The 13686-nt window shown below is 56.2% G+C and overlaps 1 protein-coding gene across 1 annotated transcript in view; it reads left to right on the forward strand.

Moving 5' to 3' along the window:
• Positions 1 to 454: 454 nt before the first annotated feature.
• The window catches only part of STK32C (serine/threonine kinase 32C), a gene marked incomplete at both ends in the record, with an annotated part of 80645 nt that continues 67413 nt past the window's right edge, over positions 455 to 13686 (forward strand). Inside the window, one exon of the mRNA XM_082854608.1 lies at positions 455 to 716. Coding sequence (XP_082710734.1) covers positions 455 to 716 — 262 coding nt within the window. The remainder of the gene's footprint in view (positions 717 to 13686) is intronic.

Raw genomic sequence — 13686 nt, forward strand, 5'->3', positions numbered from 1 at the left:
CCGAGTCCCGCGCGTGGTCTCGCCAAGGGCAGAGCCGCAGGATGAAGTTTAAGGCTTCCCCGGGTCGGGCGGCAGCAGTCCGCAAGCCACCTTTGTTCACAAAGGCCAAAGGGGCCCCCTCCTTCTCTCCTGTCTCTGCCGCCGCGTCGTCGTGCTTTGCATCTGCCCCTACTGAGGCGGGCGGCGGGTACCCGTAGCCGCTCGCCGCACCCCGCTCCGGCCCCGCCCCGTCTCCGCCCCCTGCGCTCGCTCCGCCCCGACTCCTTCCCGCCGGCCCCGCCCCGGCCCCGCCCCCGCGCGCTAGCATTCGGCGGAGCCGCCCGGGCGGCCGGGACCCGCGAACGCCGAGCCTGGGGCGCAAGGCGAGCGCTGCCAGTCGCTCCAGCTCCTGCTCCTCGCCCGGCGGGCGGGCCATGTCCCGGACTCTGGCCGCGGCGCGCACTCCGGTCCGGCCATGAGGAGCGGCGCCGAGCGCAGGGGCAGCAGCGCCGCGGCGCCCCCCGGCTCGCCGCCCACCGGCCGCGCGCGCCCCGCCGGCCCCGACGCGCCCCCCGCCCCGCCGCCGCCCGCCGCCGGCCAGCCCCGGGCCAGGGACACGGGCGATGCCCGCGCGCAGCCGCGCCCCCTGTTTCCGTGGAGCAAGTGGAAGAAGAGGATGGGCTCGTCCATGTCGGCGGCCACCGCGCGGAGGCCGGTGTTTGACGACAAGGAGGACGGTGAGAACGGCCGCGGCGGAGACTCCGGGCCGCTCGCGGGGACAGCGTTGGGACCCGCGCCGTCTGGGGACTCCGCACGCTCTCGCAGCGGGGCCGCGGCGGGAGGATTTCTGCGGGTCGGGGCACCAAGGCCTCCCGGTGGGAAGGCGTCAGGGGCGTCTCGGTTTCCGAGGAAACTCGCGAACGGTGCTTGCGATGCCCACGCGTGTCTTCCGTGTCCAGTGGCGGCGCGACGGGCGGAGTAGGCAGGCCGTCCCTGCGGGGTGAGGGTCTGCGGTCGGTAGGCGCGAAGGCCCCCGCAGTAGCGAGGGCGCTGTGTTTGCATTTTCCTTTTCTGCGAGGTGTGAGCGCTCGGTTGTTACTCTGCACGTGAGGTGTGCCGAGTTTGCGAAGGGAGATGCCTGCCCCACAGGTGGCGCGGGGGCCCGGCCCTCGGAGCTCAGTGTAGGTGACGGCGCCGCGTGGCTGCCGGCGTGCCCACCTTTGCACTCAGACGTGCGGTGGAGGCTTGCCTTTGTGCAAAGACCAGCCCTTTTGGGAACTAGTTTGCCCTCAGGTCCCCCTGCAGGTAAAGCTAGTGACCCGGAGGTGGACGCTGGTGGAAAGCAGGAAAGACCTGCAGGCACGCCTCCTGGAGCCCTGCCTGACAACGGCCCTTTCACTTAGCACCCTCGGGAAAGGTGGCTGTGCAGTGTCCGCCCCTGGGGCACTGTGATACTTTCACAGGCAAACATACAGCTCTTCTCTGCAGATGTCATGCAGATAAGTTAAATGCTACAAGATGACACATTTGATGTTTTTTTGACATTTTCTTAAAATAGTCGAAATATGCATTTTTCGTTTGTAGGCAGCCTGCAGAAGTAGGATGGATCTTTTATAATTTTAGAGCACAGCTCAGCGAAAGAGCCCAAGCTATTTATTTCTGATACATAATTTAAGCATTATAGGAAATTACAATAATACGACCTCAGGCCAGTGTTGGAGAATGTGCAGGCCATGTGGGCGTCCTCACAGACAGCGATGCAGAGCCTGTTGCTCAGGGGGGCCTGGGCTCTGATGAGCCTGGCCCCGGTCATCGGGGAGGGGCATGGTGCCTGGACTTGCTGGAGGGGCATCCAGGACCAGCCATGCCCACTCAGTGTGTTCTGGGGAGACCTGTCTTCGTGTTCTAACTTTGGAACACAGCTCACTGCTGGGAGTGCTTCCTATGTTATATGTTTTTGTTTTTAGAGTAAATATTCAAAGTGAAGAAAGCCCAGAGTGAATTAGGAACTAATCAGGAAGGAGATTTGCATCTAGCTTCTGGCTGCACGATGAGAAAACGTCTGAGAAATCCATCAGATGTCTGATTTCGGTACTCGCTGGTGGCAGCTGAGAGCTGGCCACTCTTTCATGTCTTAGCATTATGCTCCCCAAGGCAGGTGGTGTAGAAAGAGAGAAATTGAGGTAGCACAGTGGCTGCCTTCAGCTTTGAAAGGTAGAATTTTTCCACCTGTTCACAGTGTGTTATGTCTCAGGATCCAGGGATCGTTAAGGAGGAACCAAGAGCACAGAATCCAGCTGTGCTGCGCGCGATCGGATTTGAGAATTATCTAACACGACCCCCTTCTCCCCACCCCTGTCCCCGTTTGCCTGAAGCAGGACGGCAGAGGTGCTGGCTCTTCTGGTCTCGTGAAGGTGGGCTGTTGGCTCGGCTACAGGTGCTCGCTCTTTAGCACATGTGCCCATCATCACCTGCTCATCCCTGGGCATGGTGGCCACATCTCCAAACTGAACACAGCACGAGACTTGCCTGGGCTTTGTTTGGTAAGATTAGGATGCCAAGCCTGGCCCTGGTCCAATGGCCGTGGATGTGATCCAGGTGGGCGGCCACTTTGTTCCACTTTTATTCCATGTTTTCACGTTATCGTCAGGGCGCACACGACTTGGGAATCACAGTAGGTGTTTGCAGAGAGAATGTTGTGCAGCTCTTGGCCTGAAGCCTGTGGGTTTATTTAGGCAGAAGGAGTGGGGTTTGGAAAGGCGGAAGGCCAGTCTTTCAAGAGGAGAAAGGCTGCACCCCACCTTTCTTTCAGGGTGTGAAGACGTCCCCCCAGACAGGGAGGGTCCCACACTTCCTCGGCCCCGTGCAGGGTGAGCTGAAAGAGGTGATAGAGCTGTGCTGAGGACGTGAATTTACTGGGACTGCACGGTTGCCATGGCAATGTGAGACCTTCTGATGAATTTTTTAGATTAAAATACCCAATTAATATATCAGATTTGGTATGCAGAGAAAAGGAAAAGAGAAAATAAGAGTGCAATTTAACAGAGTGCCAGGTAGATTCCAACTACAAAGTGGAGTTATGACACGTGGGATCTTAAATGTCCCCCTTCCCTGTTAACCCTGAGGTGTCTGAGCCACTGTCCTTACTTGGCAGGTGTTGGGTGCTTGTTCAGAATTCTCTGGGCTTCCTCCTCATACCGGAACCAAGGGTCCCCTTTCCTCTTCCCGAAACCCCATGCCTCCTCCCGTGCGACCCCTCTTGGGCTTCAGGAGCAGTTGATTTAGGGGTTGACCTTGCTCGGGACCTGCCCCAGTGCTGCGGGGTGCTGGGCAGGCCCCTTCATTCCTCTCGTCTGGGTGTCCCCACGAGGGTGCTGAATGGGGTTCCATCACTTTCTGCTGAGCAGCTCAGTAACTGGTAACTGGGGGGCACCCGCCATTCTCAGCAGTCTGGCTAGTCTCAAACCTAACATGGTATTAGCTTGCTAGTGGGGGGCAACTAATCACCGAGAAGGTTTGCCTTTGCCCAGAGAACTGGAAATAAGGGGGCCCTCGAGGGCTGAAACGCCTGGCCTGGGTGTGTTGGGTAGGGTGGGCAGTAAGGCGGGACACGGGGCTACCAGAGTCTTACAACCTTTTCCAAAATTTATAAAACCTTTGTTTTTTTAATTAAGAAGCGTTAAAGTGTATAAATTTGTAAAAGAGTTTAAGACTTTGCTAAAATTATTTTATATAGGAAAACCAAGACATCAGTAATTTCAGCACTGAGACCTATTAGCGTGCCTCTGCCCCAGCCTTTTTCTAGGAATGTACTCACACATCAGCCACAGAGCAACACTCTTTATGTCTTTGATACAGAAATGGGATCATGCTCCAAATACGGTTTTGTCTCAACCTGCGTCTTTTACTTAGCGATGTGTCATGACCGTCTACAGATCTGCAGCATCCTTTGTTGGCTAAATTTACAATAGTGGTTCTCAACCCTGTGAACTAGACTCAGAGGATGCTCTTAAAAACTGTGGCTGCCTCCTCCGGAAATTCAGATTGAATTTGTTGGGGTGCAGTTGGGGGGCGCTGGGGCTCAGGCACCAGGACATAAACAGTTTACCAGTGAGCATCCTTGTATGTTCATCTTTGTACACTTGACATTATTTCCTCAGGATAACTCCTAGGAATGACATTGACGAGTCAGAAGAGTGTGCACGGAGTGTGGCTTGGTGCCGCTGGCCAGCTCCCTTGGAGATGGGCAGTCCCGGCACAAGACATGGCTGTCCTGGACGGTTGTTACGTGGCGGTGACCAAAAGGATGGGGCTGCTGCAGGTGTGGGGTACCCAGACAAAGGAGGAGGTGGGGAGACCAGTAGCAGACGAGGAAACATGAATAAATGTAGTGAAGGGCAGGAGGGGCCAGAGGAGAGAGGAAGAGGGGGGCCCGTGTCCGGTGCGGCTGGCCGGGAGGGAGACCCCGTCTGCCTGCTCTCGGAGCGCACGCGTCCTCTTTCTCCGACCCTCACCGCCTCTGGGTGTTAATGATGTCTGTGTTTTGACCGTCTGAAAGGTAAAAGGATTGTATCAGTGCTCCGAGTCTCTGATTACCAGTGAGGTTGGTAACGTTTTTCTTTGCATGTTTGGGGCGTTTGTGCTCTTCCTTCCTGAATTGCCAACTCCTACCCCTGACCTGTGCTCCCTGTTGGGATGTCTGCTGCCCGGTTTCTTTTCACGGTTCCCGGTATACAACGGCACATGCCCCGGAGCAGTCATGTATCTTTCTACGTTGCTAGTTTTCTTCCGTGTGGATGTGCGTAGTTTTTGTGTGGTCAGATTCGTCAAGATCTTCCTTTCTGGCAGTTTCTGGCCTTGGTGCCCTGTTAACACCAAGCACAAGTGATACTCACCCAATTTACAAACCTGCACCTGCACTTTCTTCTAGTACTTCTGTGGTTTCACTTTTCATGTTGCAAATTTTGGTCGGTTTGGACTCACACTGGCCACAGTGAGAACGGTTTCCTCCGGTGGGTCCTGCTCTTGCTTAGGCTGGGCACATTCACTGCCTGTTTCTGTCGAATTGTGAACGAGATCTTTGCAACCATCACGTTCCACCCTGGTTAGTGCTGGTAGGAAGGAAAGCTTAACTTTGAAAAGTATCCGGCCCGTGTGTGGCTGCTCTGCTAAGGTTCCCGTTAGTCCTCATGGCTTTTGAGTTGATTTTCCCAGGCTTCCTGGGTGGTCGGTCGTGTCACCTGCCAGCAATGACTCGGTGACTTTACGGTGCTTATGCCCCTCTTCCCCGTCGTGTGCCCAGGGCTCACGGGCAGCGGAGAGCAGTGCTGAGCACACGGGGGGCTGACCCGATCGTGCTGATGGGGCCGTGGTTCCAAAGTGACAGTCTAGCCCTGTTTACTGAGTCTTTGACCAGTGGTGCGTGGACCTGAGTTTTAATAGGTGTTCCCTTCCCTCCTGACCCTGGGAAGAGGGGGTGGCTGGCGATGGGGGTGGCAGCTCTCTGTGTGGCCCAGGCTCGGGCTGGTGGCAGTTCACACCCCGTCCCCTGCAATGCGGGGGCCTTGGTGGCCAGCAGCCTGGTGGCTGCAGCCCCTGGGTTCCTTTACCAGCTGGCAGCAACGGTGCAGAGGCCCCCGGTGCAGGGGTGGGCATTTGGGTTCAAGGTGGGGAGGAGGCGTGTGGTCCCGGCTGGCCTTGCACCCCTGCTCCTGGATTCCCTGGGCTCCCACATGCAGTGCCAGGTGTCCCGGCGGGGCCGTTGGGTGGCGCTGAGTTTGCTGCGTTCCTGTGGCTGACGAGGCTGGTCTGGGATGGACTTGGGACCCACTGTCGTACTTTTTTATGTAACAAATGTCAGCTCTGCACGTCTATCCATCTGGCTGTGTGTTTTAAAATGCTAAAAATAAGTTGATTTTCTTTTAAAAATCTAACCACCCATCCTCCCAGTTGAGAAGTAGTGCGAGGATGCGCTGGAGGTAAGTTTTGCTCAGGGCTTCTCTGTGAGGATGGAGCCGCCCAAGGCCCCAGGGTGGTCTGAGGGAGGCAAAGCCACGGACAAGCATTCATTCGGAGCAGGGTCAGGGCAGCTCACAGTGGCTCCTAAGCTGTCAGGGTCCCCTGGGGACCTTGTGACAATGCGGATTCTGATTCAGCGGGTCTCAGGTGGGGCCTCAGGGTCTGTGTTCCCATCCGGCCCCAGACGGTGCCAGCGTGCTGGACACGTTGAGGACACACCCTGGGTGGGAGGGCTTAGCGAGGACCCAGCAGGTGGGTGGTGGAGTGGGCGTGGCCCCCAAGGCACTGGCCCGATGCATAGGGAGCAGCAGGGGGCGCCTGCTCTGGTGCTCCGCTGGGTCATGGCAATGGTGTTGGCAGTGGGTGGGAGTTTCCAAAGCTACTGCTCGTCCTTCGTCTGGAGATGGGCTGGCTCTTCCTGCAGAGGGATCTCATTTAGCTCTGTGCTTACTTCTGTGTTCTTTTTCTCTGGGTAGCCCGCTACACACGTACCCAAAACATCAGTAGCATTTTGTGTCCTGCATTTTCAGGTGACGCTACAGCCTGAACTTCCTCCTTTGCAATGACTAGATTCTCACCCAGGTGTGGCAGAGGACGCGCTACCAGAGGCAGGTGGCCCCGGGCTGTGTAGACACCCCCCTTCTGGATCAGTAGCATTTTGTATCCTGCATTTTCAGGTGATGCTACAGCCTGAACTTCCTCCTTTGCAATGACTAGAACTCAGCAATGTCCTCTGATTCTCACCCAGGTGTGGCAGAGGACGCGCTACCAGAGGCAGGCGGCCCCAGGCTGTGTAGACGCCCCCCTTCTGGCCACTGTGTCCTCTTGTCCTACTTGCGCTGAGAGTCCAGCCCCACGCCCGGGACGTGCCATGGGGTGTCCCCTGTTCTAGGCCACCTGAGCCCGGTGGTTCCTGTGTTCAGGGTCTGTGCTCCGTGGCCCTGGTCCCGATTCCCCTGTCAGTAGGAAGCTCAGAACCAGATTTGGTGTTCGTTCGCCTTAGTGTGGGAGCAGGCCTTCTACCTGGTGTCTTTTTTCCTTCCCAGTCAGATTGTTTCTCCTCATTTGAAGAAGATGTAGAACTTCGTGTTTCTTCCTACCTGCCTCACTCTGCTATCGCTGTGTAACTCTAGGTAGAAATAAGGCTTTGGTACGCAGTGTTCCTGCGGGCTGGTGAGGGTCCGGTGAGTGCTGAGCCTTGCTGTCCCGCAAGCTGTGTGCACGCCCCCTGCAGCCCTGCTCCTGTCCCCCGGGTCGGGGCCACACGTCGTCCACGATGGCTCCTCTGGGGCCTCCTTCCCGCCTGGGGGGTGGGCACACGCTGATCAGCGGCCTGCAGAACACGCTGGGCCTGCCTCTTCCCCAAACACTGGCCGGGCCCAACGTGCTGAATGATTTTAGTGCTCATAATAGGAGAAGCTACAATTAATAAAATTATTGTTATTTTTAAAAACTGGGAAGCCTGCTTCATCAGAAACTGTTTTGCCCGTTGACCTGGAATCTATTATCTAAAAACCAAGGCAGCTGACCGAGATCAGTGTGGCTCCGTCCAGCCCCAGCTGGGTCATCTGTCCCCACCCTCCGCATCCCCAGGTGTGACACAGGAGCCTGCGGTGGCCTCCAGCATGCGGCCCGAGCAGGCGTGGCCGCAGTCTGCACTGTGCAGACCCGGCTTGGTGTTCTTTAAGTCGTGAAGCCAAGGAGATGATGTGGGTGAGAGTCAGTGTCGCCCCCAATTTATTAAAAATAGGAGTTGAGCACATTCAGATTCCTGGTGTTTACACGCTGCTCTCACATCACGGCCTTTCCTTCACACACACCAGGCGGGGCTTGTCACCGAAGCCCGAGACGAGCAGCTTTGCGCTTGTGTGTCTGTGAGTCTGTCAGGCCTGGCAGGACGCTCAGCCTTCTCGGGCACCAGGCACACCCCCCACCCCGCCCTGAGCAGGGTCCGAGGTGCTCAGTGCTGTCTTCCCGGGCCCTGTGTCGGACTCGGGCCCGTTTCCGGAATGCCCGGCCCCTGGGAGCCGGGAGCAGGGTCTTGGTCCCGGTAGCTCAAACCGGGCACTGTTTTATTATTTATTGCTGGTAATAAAAAACCCCCAAACTTAGTGACTTAGCAATGACCATTTTTATCATTTCTCAAGATTCTGTGACCTGGGACTCTAGACAGGGCCCAGTGGGGATGGGTCCCCTGCTCCGCACGCCACCTGCGGAACCAGAACGTGCTTGGGGGCTTCCCGTTCACGGTGCCTCGTGATGGCTCAGAGGCCTCAGGCTGGTGGAAGCCTCCGCGGGAGTCGTGTCCCTGGCGGGGGGGCGGGGGGGGGTGTTCCTGGGGGGAGGGGTGTCCTTAGTGGGGTGTCCCTGGGGTCTCAGTTCCTGCTGGCGGCTGCGTATCAGTTATCTATGACCGCTTAGCACATTGCCCCAGAACATAGCGGCTTAAAGCGACACACATCACGTCCTTGTTTTGGGAGTTGGTAATTCTCCGGGGCGGCTCAGATCCCGGCCCCGTGCTGCACTGTAGGAGCCCCTGTGGCTGTCGTGGAGTCATGTTTGCTTGCATTGTCCCCGATTCTTTCCTTTTTTCTTTTTCTCCGTGTAGGGTCCTCTTGTGTTTCTGAAATCATATTTTAGCTCCTCAGGCAGAAAGGATAATTTGCAAAGTTAGCACAGGACTGAGAGAGGAGAAAAGGAGGAAGATAAGACAGAAAGGACGGAAGATGCAGAGAAAAGGGGGGGTAAAAAAATCTCGCGCTGAAGAAAGGGTTGGGCCCCAGCGTCCGTGTGCTTGTGCATGGGCCGGCGTGGCCCTGCCCGGCAGCAGATCTGCCTGGTGCTGCGGGCAGTGGCAGCTGAGATGGAGCAGCGAGTGGGCAGCGGTGGGGTGGGTGGCTGCCGCCCGGACAGCTGGGGACGAAGCGGAGAGGGAGGCCCGGGCTCTGTGCCCCGTGGAACTAGAGTCGGACGGTGGACCCTCAGCTGTGTGGATCTGAGGCTCGCTTCCAGAGCCCACAGCACTTGGAATGTGCTGGCAGCAAGGGGCTTAGCCAACAGAGTCCCCGGGGCTGGGCCTGGAGCAGACCCTGTGCTGGTGCCGGGGGTGTGAACCATTAGAGCAGGAAGTGGTGGGAGGGACCGAGAATTGGGGTCAATTCCCTCTGTCCCAGGCTGCCCCCCAGCGACCTCAGCCCCCCTCACCCCCCGCTGCCCTGGGCTCCTCTCCAGGGTCACTGACCCTACGGGAATCAGCGGGCGGGAGCCTGCGGCTCCTGCCTCCTCACAGTGGCCGTGCACCCGTGGGTGCCCTCCTGTCCGGTGACCGGGCATCATTATTAATAGTGTCTCCTTTTGCTCTTAGACGTGTCCCAGTTTGGATGATAGATTATATGGCTGCCCCTCTAGCTGCCAGACACTGTTGCCGGATGATCCTTTTTTCCTTTATAGCTTTTTATTATATAACGGAAAGTGACAAGAAAAATATTAAGACTTTCAGTGTCTTATGTAATCTCACCACTATTATAACAACCATTTGCGCTTTTTCGTATCGCCTTCCAATCCATACTTGAATACATACAATATATATATTACTTTTAGCAAACTTTTTAAAGTAAATTTTGTTTAGAACATTTAGCTTTACAGAAAAGTTGTGAAGGTGGTAACAGAGGGTTCTTGTATATCCCACGCTGGTTTCCCCTAACGCTAATATCGTACCCTTGTCATAATTATTGTATGTATTGTACGTACATGTATTGTACATAATATCGTACCCTTGTCATAACTAGGGAACCAGTGGTGAGACATGGTTGTACTAGTCAGGGTTCTCTAGACAAACAGACCAATAGAATAGTAGCGTGTGTGCGCGTGCGTGTGTGTGCGCGCGTGTGTGTGCGCGCGCGCGCGTGTGTGCATGTGTGCATGTATACACACATATGCTTACATACAGGTATTTAAGGAGGTTTATTAAGAGGAATTGGCTCAGGCAGCTGTGGAGCCAAGAAGTCCCACAACCTGCCGCGTGCGAGCTGGAGCGCCGGGGGAGCCTGTGCCGTGATTCAGGGCGAGTCTGAAGGCCTGAGACCCAGGGGAGCCAAAGGTGTGGTCCCAGCCTGAGGGCTGGAGAGGGGGGCCTCCCTCCTTCCTCCGCCTTCTGTTCTGTTGAGGCCTCAGGGCACTGGTTGACACCCACCCACATCTGGGAGGGCCACCTACCCTTCTGAGTCCCCGGTTCAACTGCTAATCTCATCCGGAAACTCCCTCACAGACACGCCCAGAACACTTTAATCTGGGTGCCCAGGGCCAGTCAAGGTGACATGTGAAATCTCTCAGTAACTGAAGCCGTAGTTTATTGAGGTTTGACCTGTTTTTACTGAATATCCTTTTTCTGTTCTAGGATCCCACCCAGAATCCCACATGACATCTAGCTGTCCCTCTTTAGGCTCCTGTGAGCTGTGACAGCTTCTCAGACTTCTTTTGACGACCGTGACGGTTTTGAGAATAGCTGGTCGGGTATTTTGCAGAATATCCTTCAGCTGGGATTTGTGACGTTTTTCTCACGGCCAGACGTGGGTTATGGGTCTTTGGGAGGAAAACCACAGGAAAGGTGCCCTTCTCGTCACGTCCTGTCAAGGTCCGTACTCTCAGCACAACTTATTGCTGCTGACGCTGACCTTGATCACCTGGTCGAGGTCCTGTCCGTCAGGGGTCTCCGCTGTCAGGTTACTCGGCCCCCCTGTCCACACTGTGCTCTTTGGAAGGAAGTTACACTGCACTGCCCACACTTAAAGGGTGGGGGGTTAAGGTCCACCTCCTTTAGAGGAAGGTAGTTACATAAAACTATTTGGAATCCTTCTACCCGGAAGATTTGTGTATTCTTCCCATTTACTTTGTTCTTCAGTCATTCATTTGAACCCACGTGGACGCATGGATGTTTGTTTTATGCTTTGCATTACGGTCCAATACTGTTGTGTGTGTTTGTTTATTTTTTGGTCAGATTGTCCAGCGTTAGCCGTTGGAAGCTCTTCCGTTGGCTCCTGTGACCCTCTGGCCTGCTGTCCTCACTGTTTTCTGTCTTTGCTTCTTTCTGAGCACTTCCTTACTTTCTGGGACTAGAAGATGCTCTAGGCTCATCATGTATATTCCCTGACCCAACCCTAGAATCAGCCAGTTCTCCAGGGAGCCCTGGTCCTTCTATTGGGGAAGGTGTTAGAAACCAAGATCTGGGTGCCAGGTGTGCTCACCATTACTGGGAGATAATGATCTTTTAAAGCACAGAGCTATCTATGTAAAATAGACAGCTAGTGGGAAGCGGCGCATAGCACAGGGAGATCAGCTTGGTGCTTTGTGACCACCTAGAGGGGTGGGATAGGGAGGGTGGGAGGGAGGCTCAAGAGGGAGGGGATATGGGGACATATGTATATGTATAGCTGATTCAATTTGTTATACAGCAGAAACTAACACACCATTGTAAAGCAATTATACTCCAATAAAGATGTTAAAAAAAAATAAAGCACAGAGCTGACCACACTGCTCGCTGGCGTAAGGCTCTGGGGTCCCCCATCACTGCCTTTGTTCAACTGAATGTACCTACTGTGCACCTGCTCTGTGCACTGCAGGCGGGAGGGAGTGTGAATTGATACAACCACTTGGGAAGCTGCGTGGCGCACCATTTCTGAGAGAGAGCACAGCCCTGACGTCCAGGAGCTTGCCTGGACCTCGCCGCTGGCCCTGGCATTCTCCTGCTGCACGTGAACGATTTCACAGAGCGCCCGCAACAGACCCCTCTGACCGTGGTGGGTCAAGACAAACACAAGAGCCCTCCATAAGCCTTTTGGAGCATAGACAAAAGCGTGACCATTGTCCAGGCCCAAATGACCGGACTTCCTGGGTCCTGGCCGCTGCTTTGCCAGTTGCAGTTCTCGCTTCACTCCTTCTCAGCCTCTGTAGTGGGCTTAAGGTGCCCGATCGTAAAGTCACGCAGCCTCCAGACAGCGTGGGGCCATGCTGCTTGAACCCTCCTGAAGGTCACTGACGTGAGCGCAAACCCTGACCCTCACGGAGATGCCCCTGTTCTCCCTGTTGCGAGGACGGTACACGGGTGTGTGCAGCCTTACGCGGTCTCTGGTGGTCTTTGGCTGGGGGCATGGACACCTGCAGCCCAGGCTTGCATTCCTAGGTGGGACCCATCCAAACGTGTACATCCGTGCACCCAGAGACGCACACACGGGAGTCCACACAGCACGACGTGTGGTAGCCGGAAGCTGGAACCGGACCAAGCGTCCACCGACGTTACTCGGACGAGTGAGTCCTCGGGTCTTCGTTCTGTGCATCCTCTGTGCCGTGAGAGTGAAGGCCTCATGGCCGCACCCCACACGGTGCACCTCTTAACCTGCTGCCGAGGGAGCGAGGGTCCCCGCTGCTGACTCCGTGCTGACAAGCACAGAAGCCAGGGTGCTGGTCTGTGCCACAAGATGTCAAGCCCATGTCCCCCTGGAGGGGCACCAGGGTGCCCCGTTGTTTGAGCTGAACACTTGTCAGATGTGCACGTTTTCTGTATGTTTGTTATACTCTAATCAAAAGTTTACAAGAATATTTAAAAAACCCCACTGGTGTCCAGCCTCCCACCCGGCAATTCTGGGGCTGGGGAAGAGCTGTCCAAGGTACCGGCTCTGGGTGGAGGAGAGAAGCCTGCAGGTCAGGCTCCCGGGACTCCAGGGCTGAGCTTGAGCTGTGCACTGTGCCGAGTGCACGTTTCATAACTGTTGACTCGTCACATCACAGGCCCCCGAGGGTGGACAGGAGTGAACCATGTGTTTTGGTGTCCCCAGGGTAGAGACGAACGCCAGGTGTGCAGAAGACATTTGATGTGGGGCTGGGGAGAGAACAAACGCCTGCCTCACGCTGCCCGTGTTGAGAAGCTTCGCTTGATGCCGTGGCCTCATTCCTTTGCTCCCCATTTTCAGCAAGACTCTTTGACAGCACTTTGTTCTCTCAGGTGCCAGGCCTGCCCTCCGATGCTCCCCTGAGCCTGCAGGAGCCAGGATTTGTCCCCACGGCCTCGGAGCCCTAGTGAGGGCTCCCTGCATGGGGCGAAGTCTGACGCCCAGTTCTCAGCTCCCTTGTCCTGGACCCACGGCAGAGCTTGACCCTCTGGGCCCCTCCCAGCTTCCCTCTCTTCCCGCAGCTTCCAGGACGCCCGCTGCCCTGCGGTTCCTTCTCGGCCCCTCTTAGGACCCTTCTCCCCTCCCCACCACGGTGACGCTGGAGCACCTGGGGCTCCTGCCCGCTCCCTCCTTTTCTGCTGCGCTCGTGCGGACAGTCTCACACTTTCAAATATCATCCATGTGCCGGCGACTCCAGGTTTTATCTCCAGCCCGGACCTGCTTCACACGTTCCAGACTGTTCTGTCCAGTCTCTGGCTCGTATATCACAGATATCTCCTGAACGCGTTCACACCTGCACCCCTGAAGTCTCCTGGCTCGCTGACCTCATCCTTCCAAATGCCCCTAGACCCATCCGGGAGCCCTCTTCCACGTGGCAGCCCCTCCCCGCCCTTCATGTCACCTTCGCTCTACCTTCCAAAGCGTGGGCTGCCTGTGTCCCTCCCTCCCATAGGCCCCGGGCACCCCATGCCCCCCCCTCCACCTGCACCCAGCACCCTGGTCCCCGCGCCTCCTCCTGCACCCA

Source organism: Leucopleurus acutus (genome assembly GCF_964270905.1).
Source record: "Leucopleurus acutus genome assembly, chromosome: 14".
Classification (NCBI taxonomy): Eukaryota; Metazoa; Chordata; class Mammalia; order Artiodactyla; family Delphinidae; genus Leucopleurus; species Leucopleurus acutus.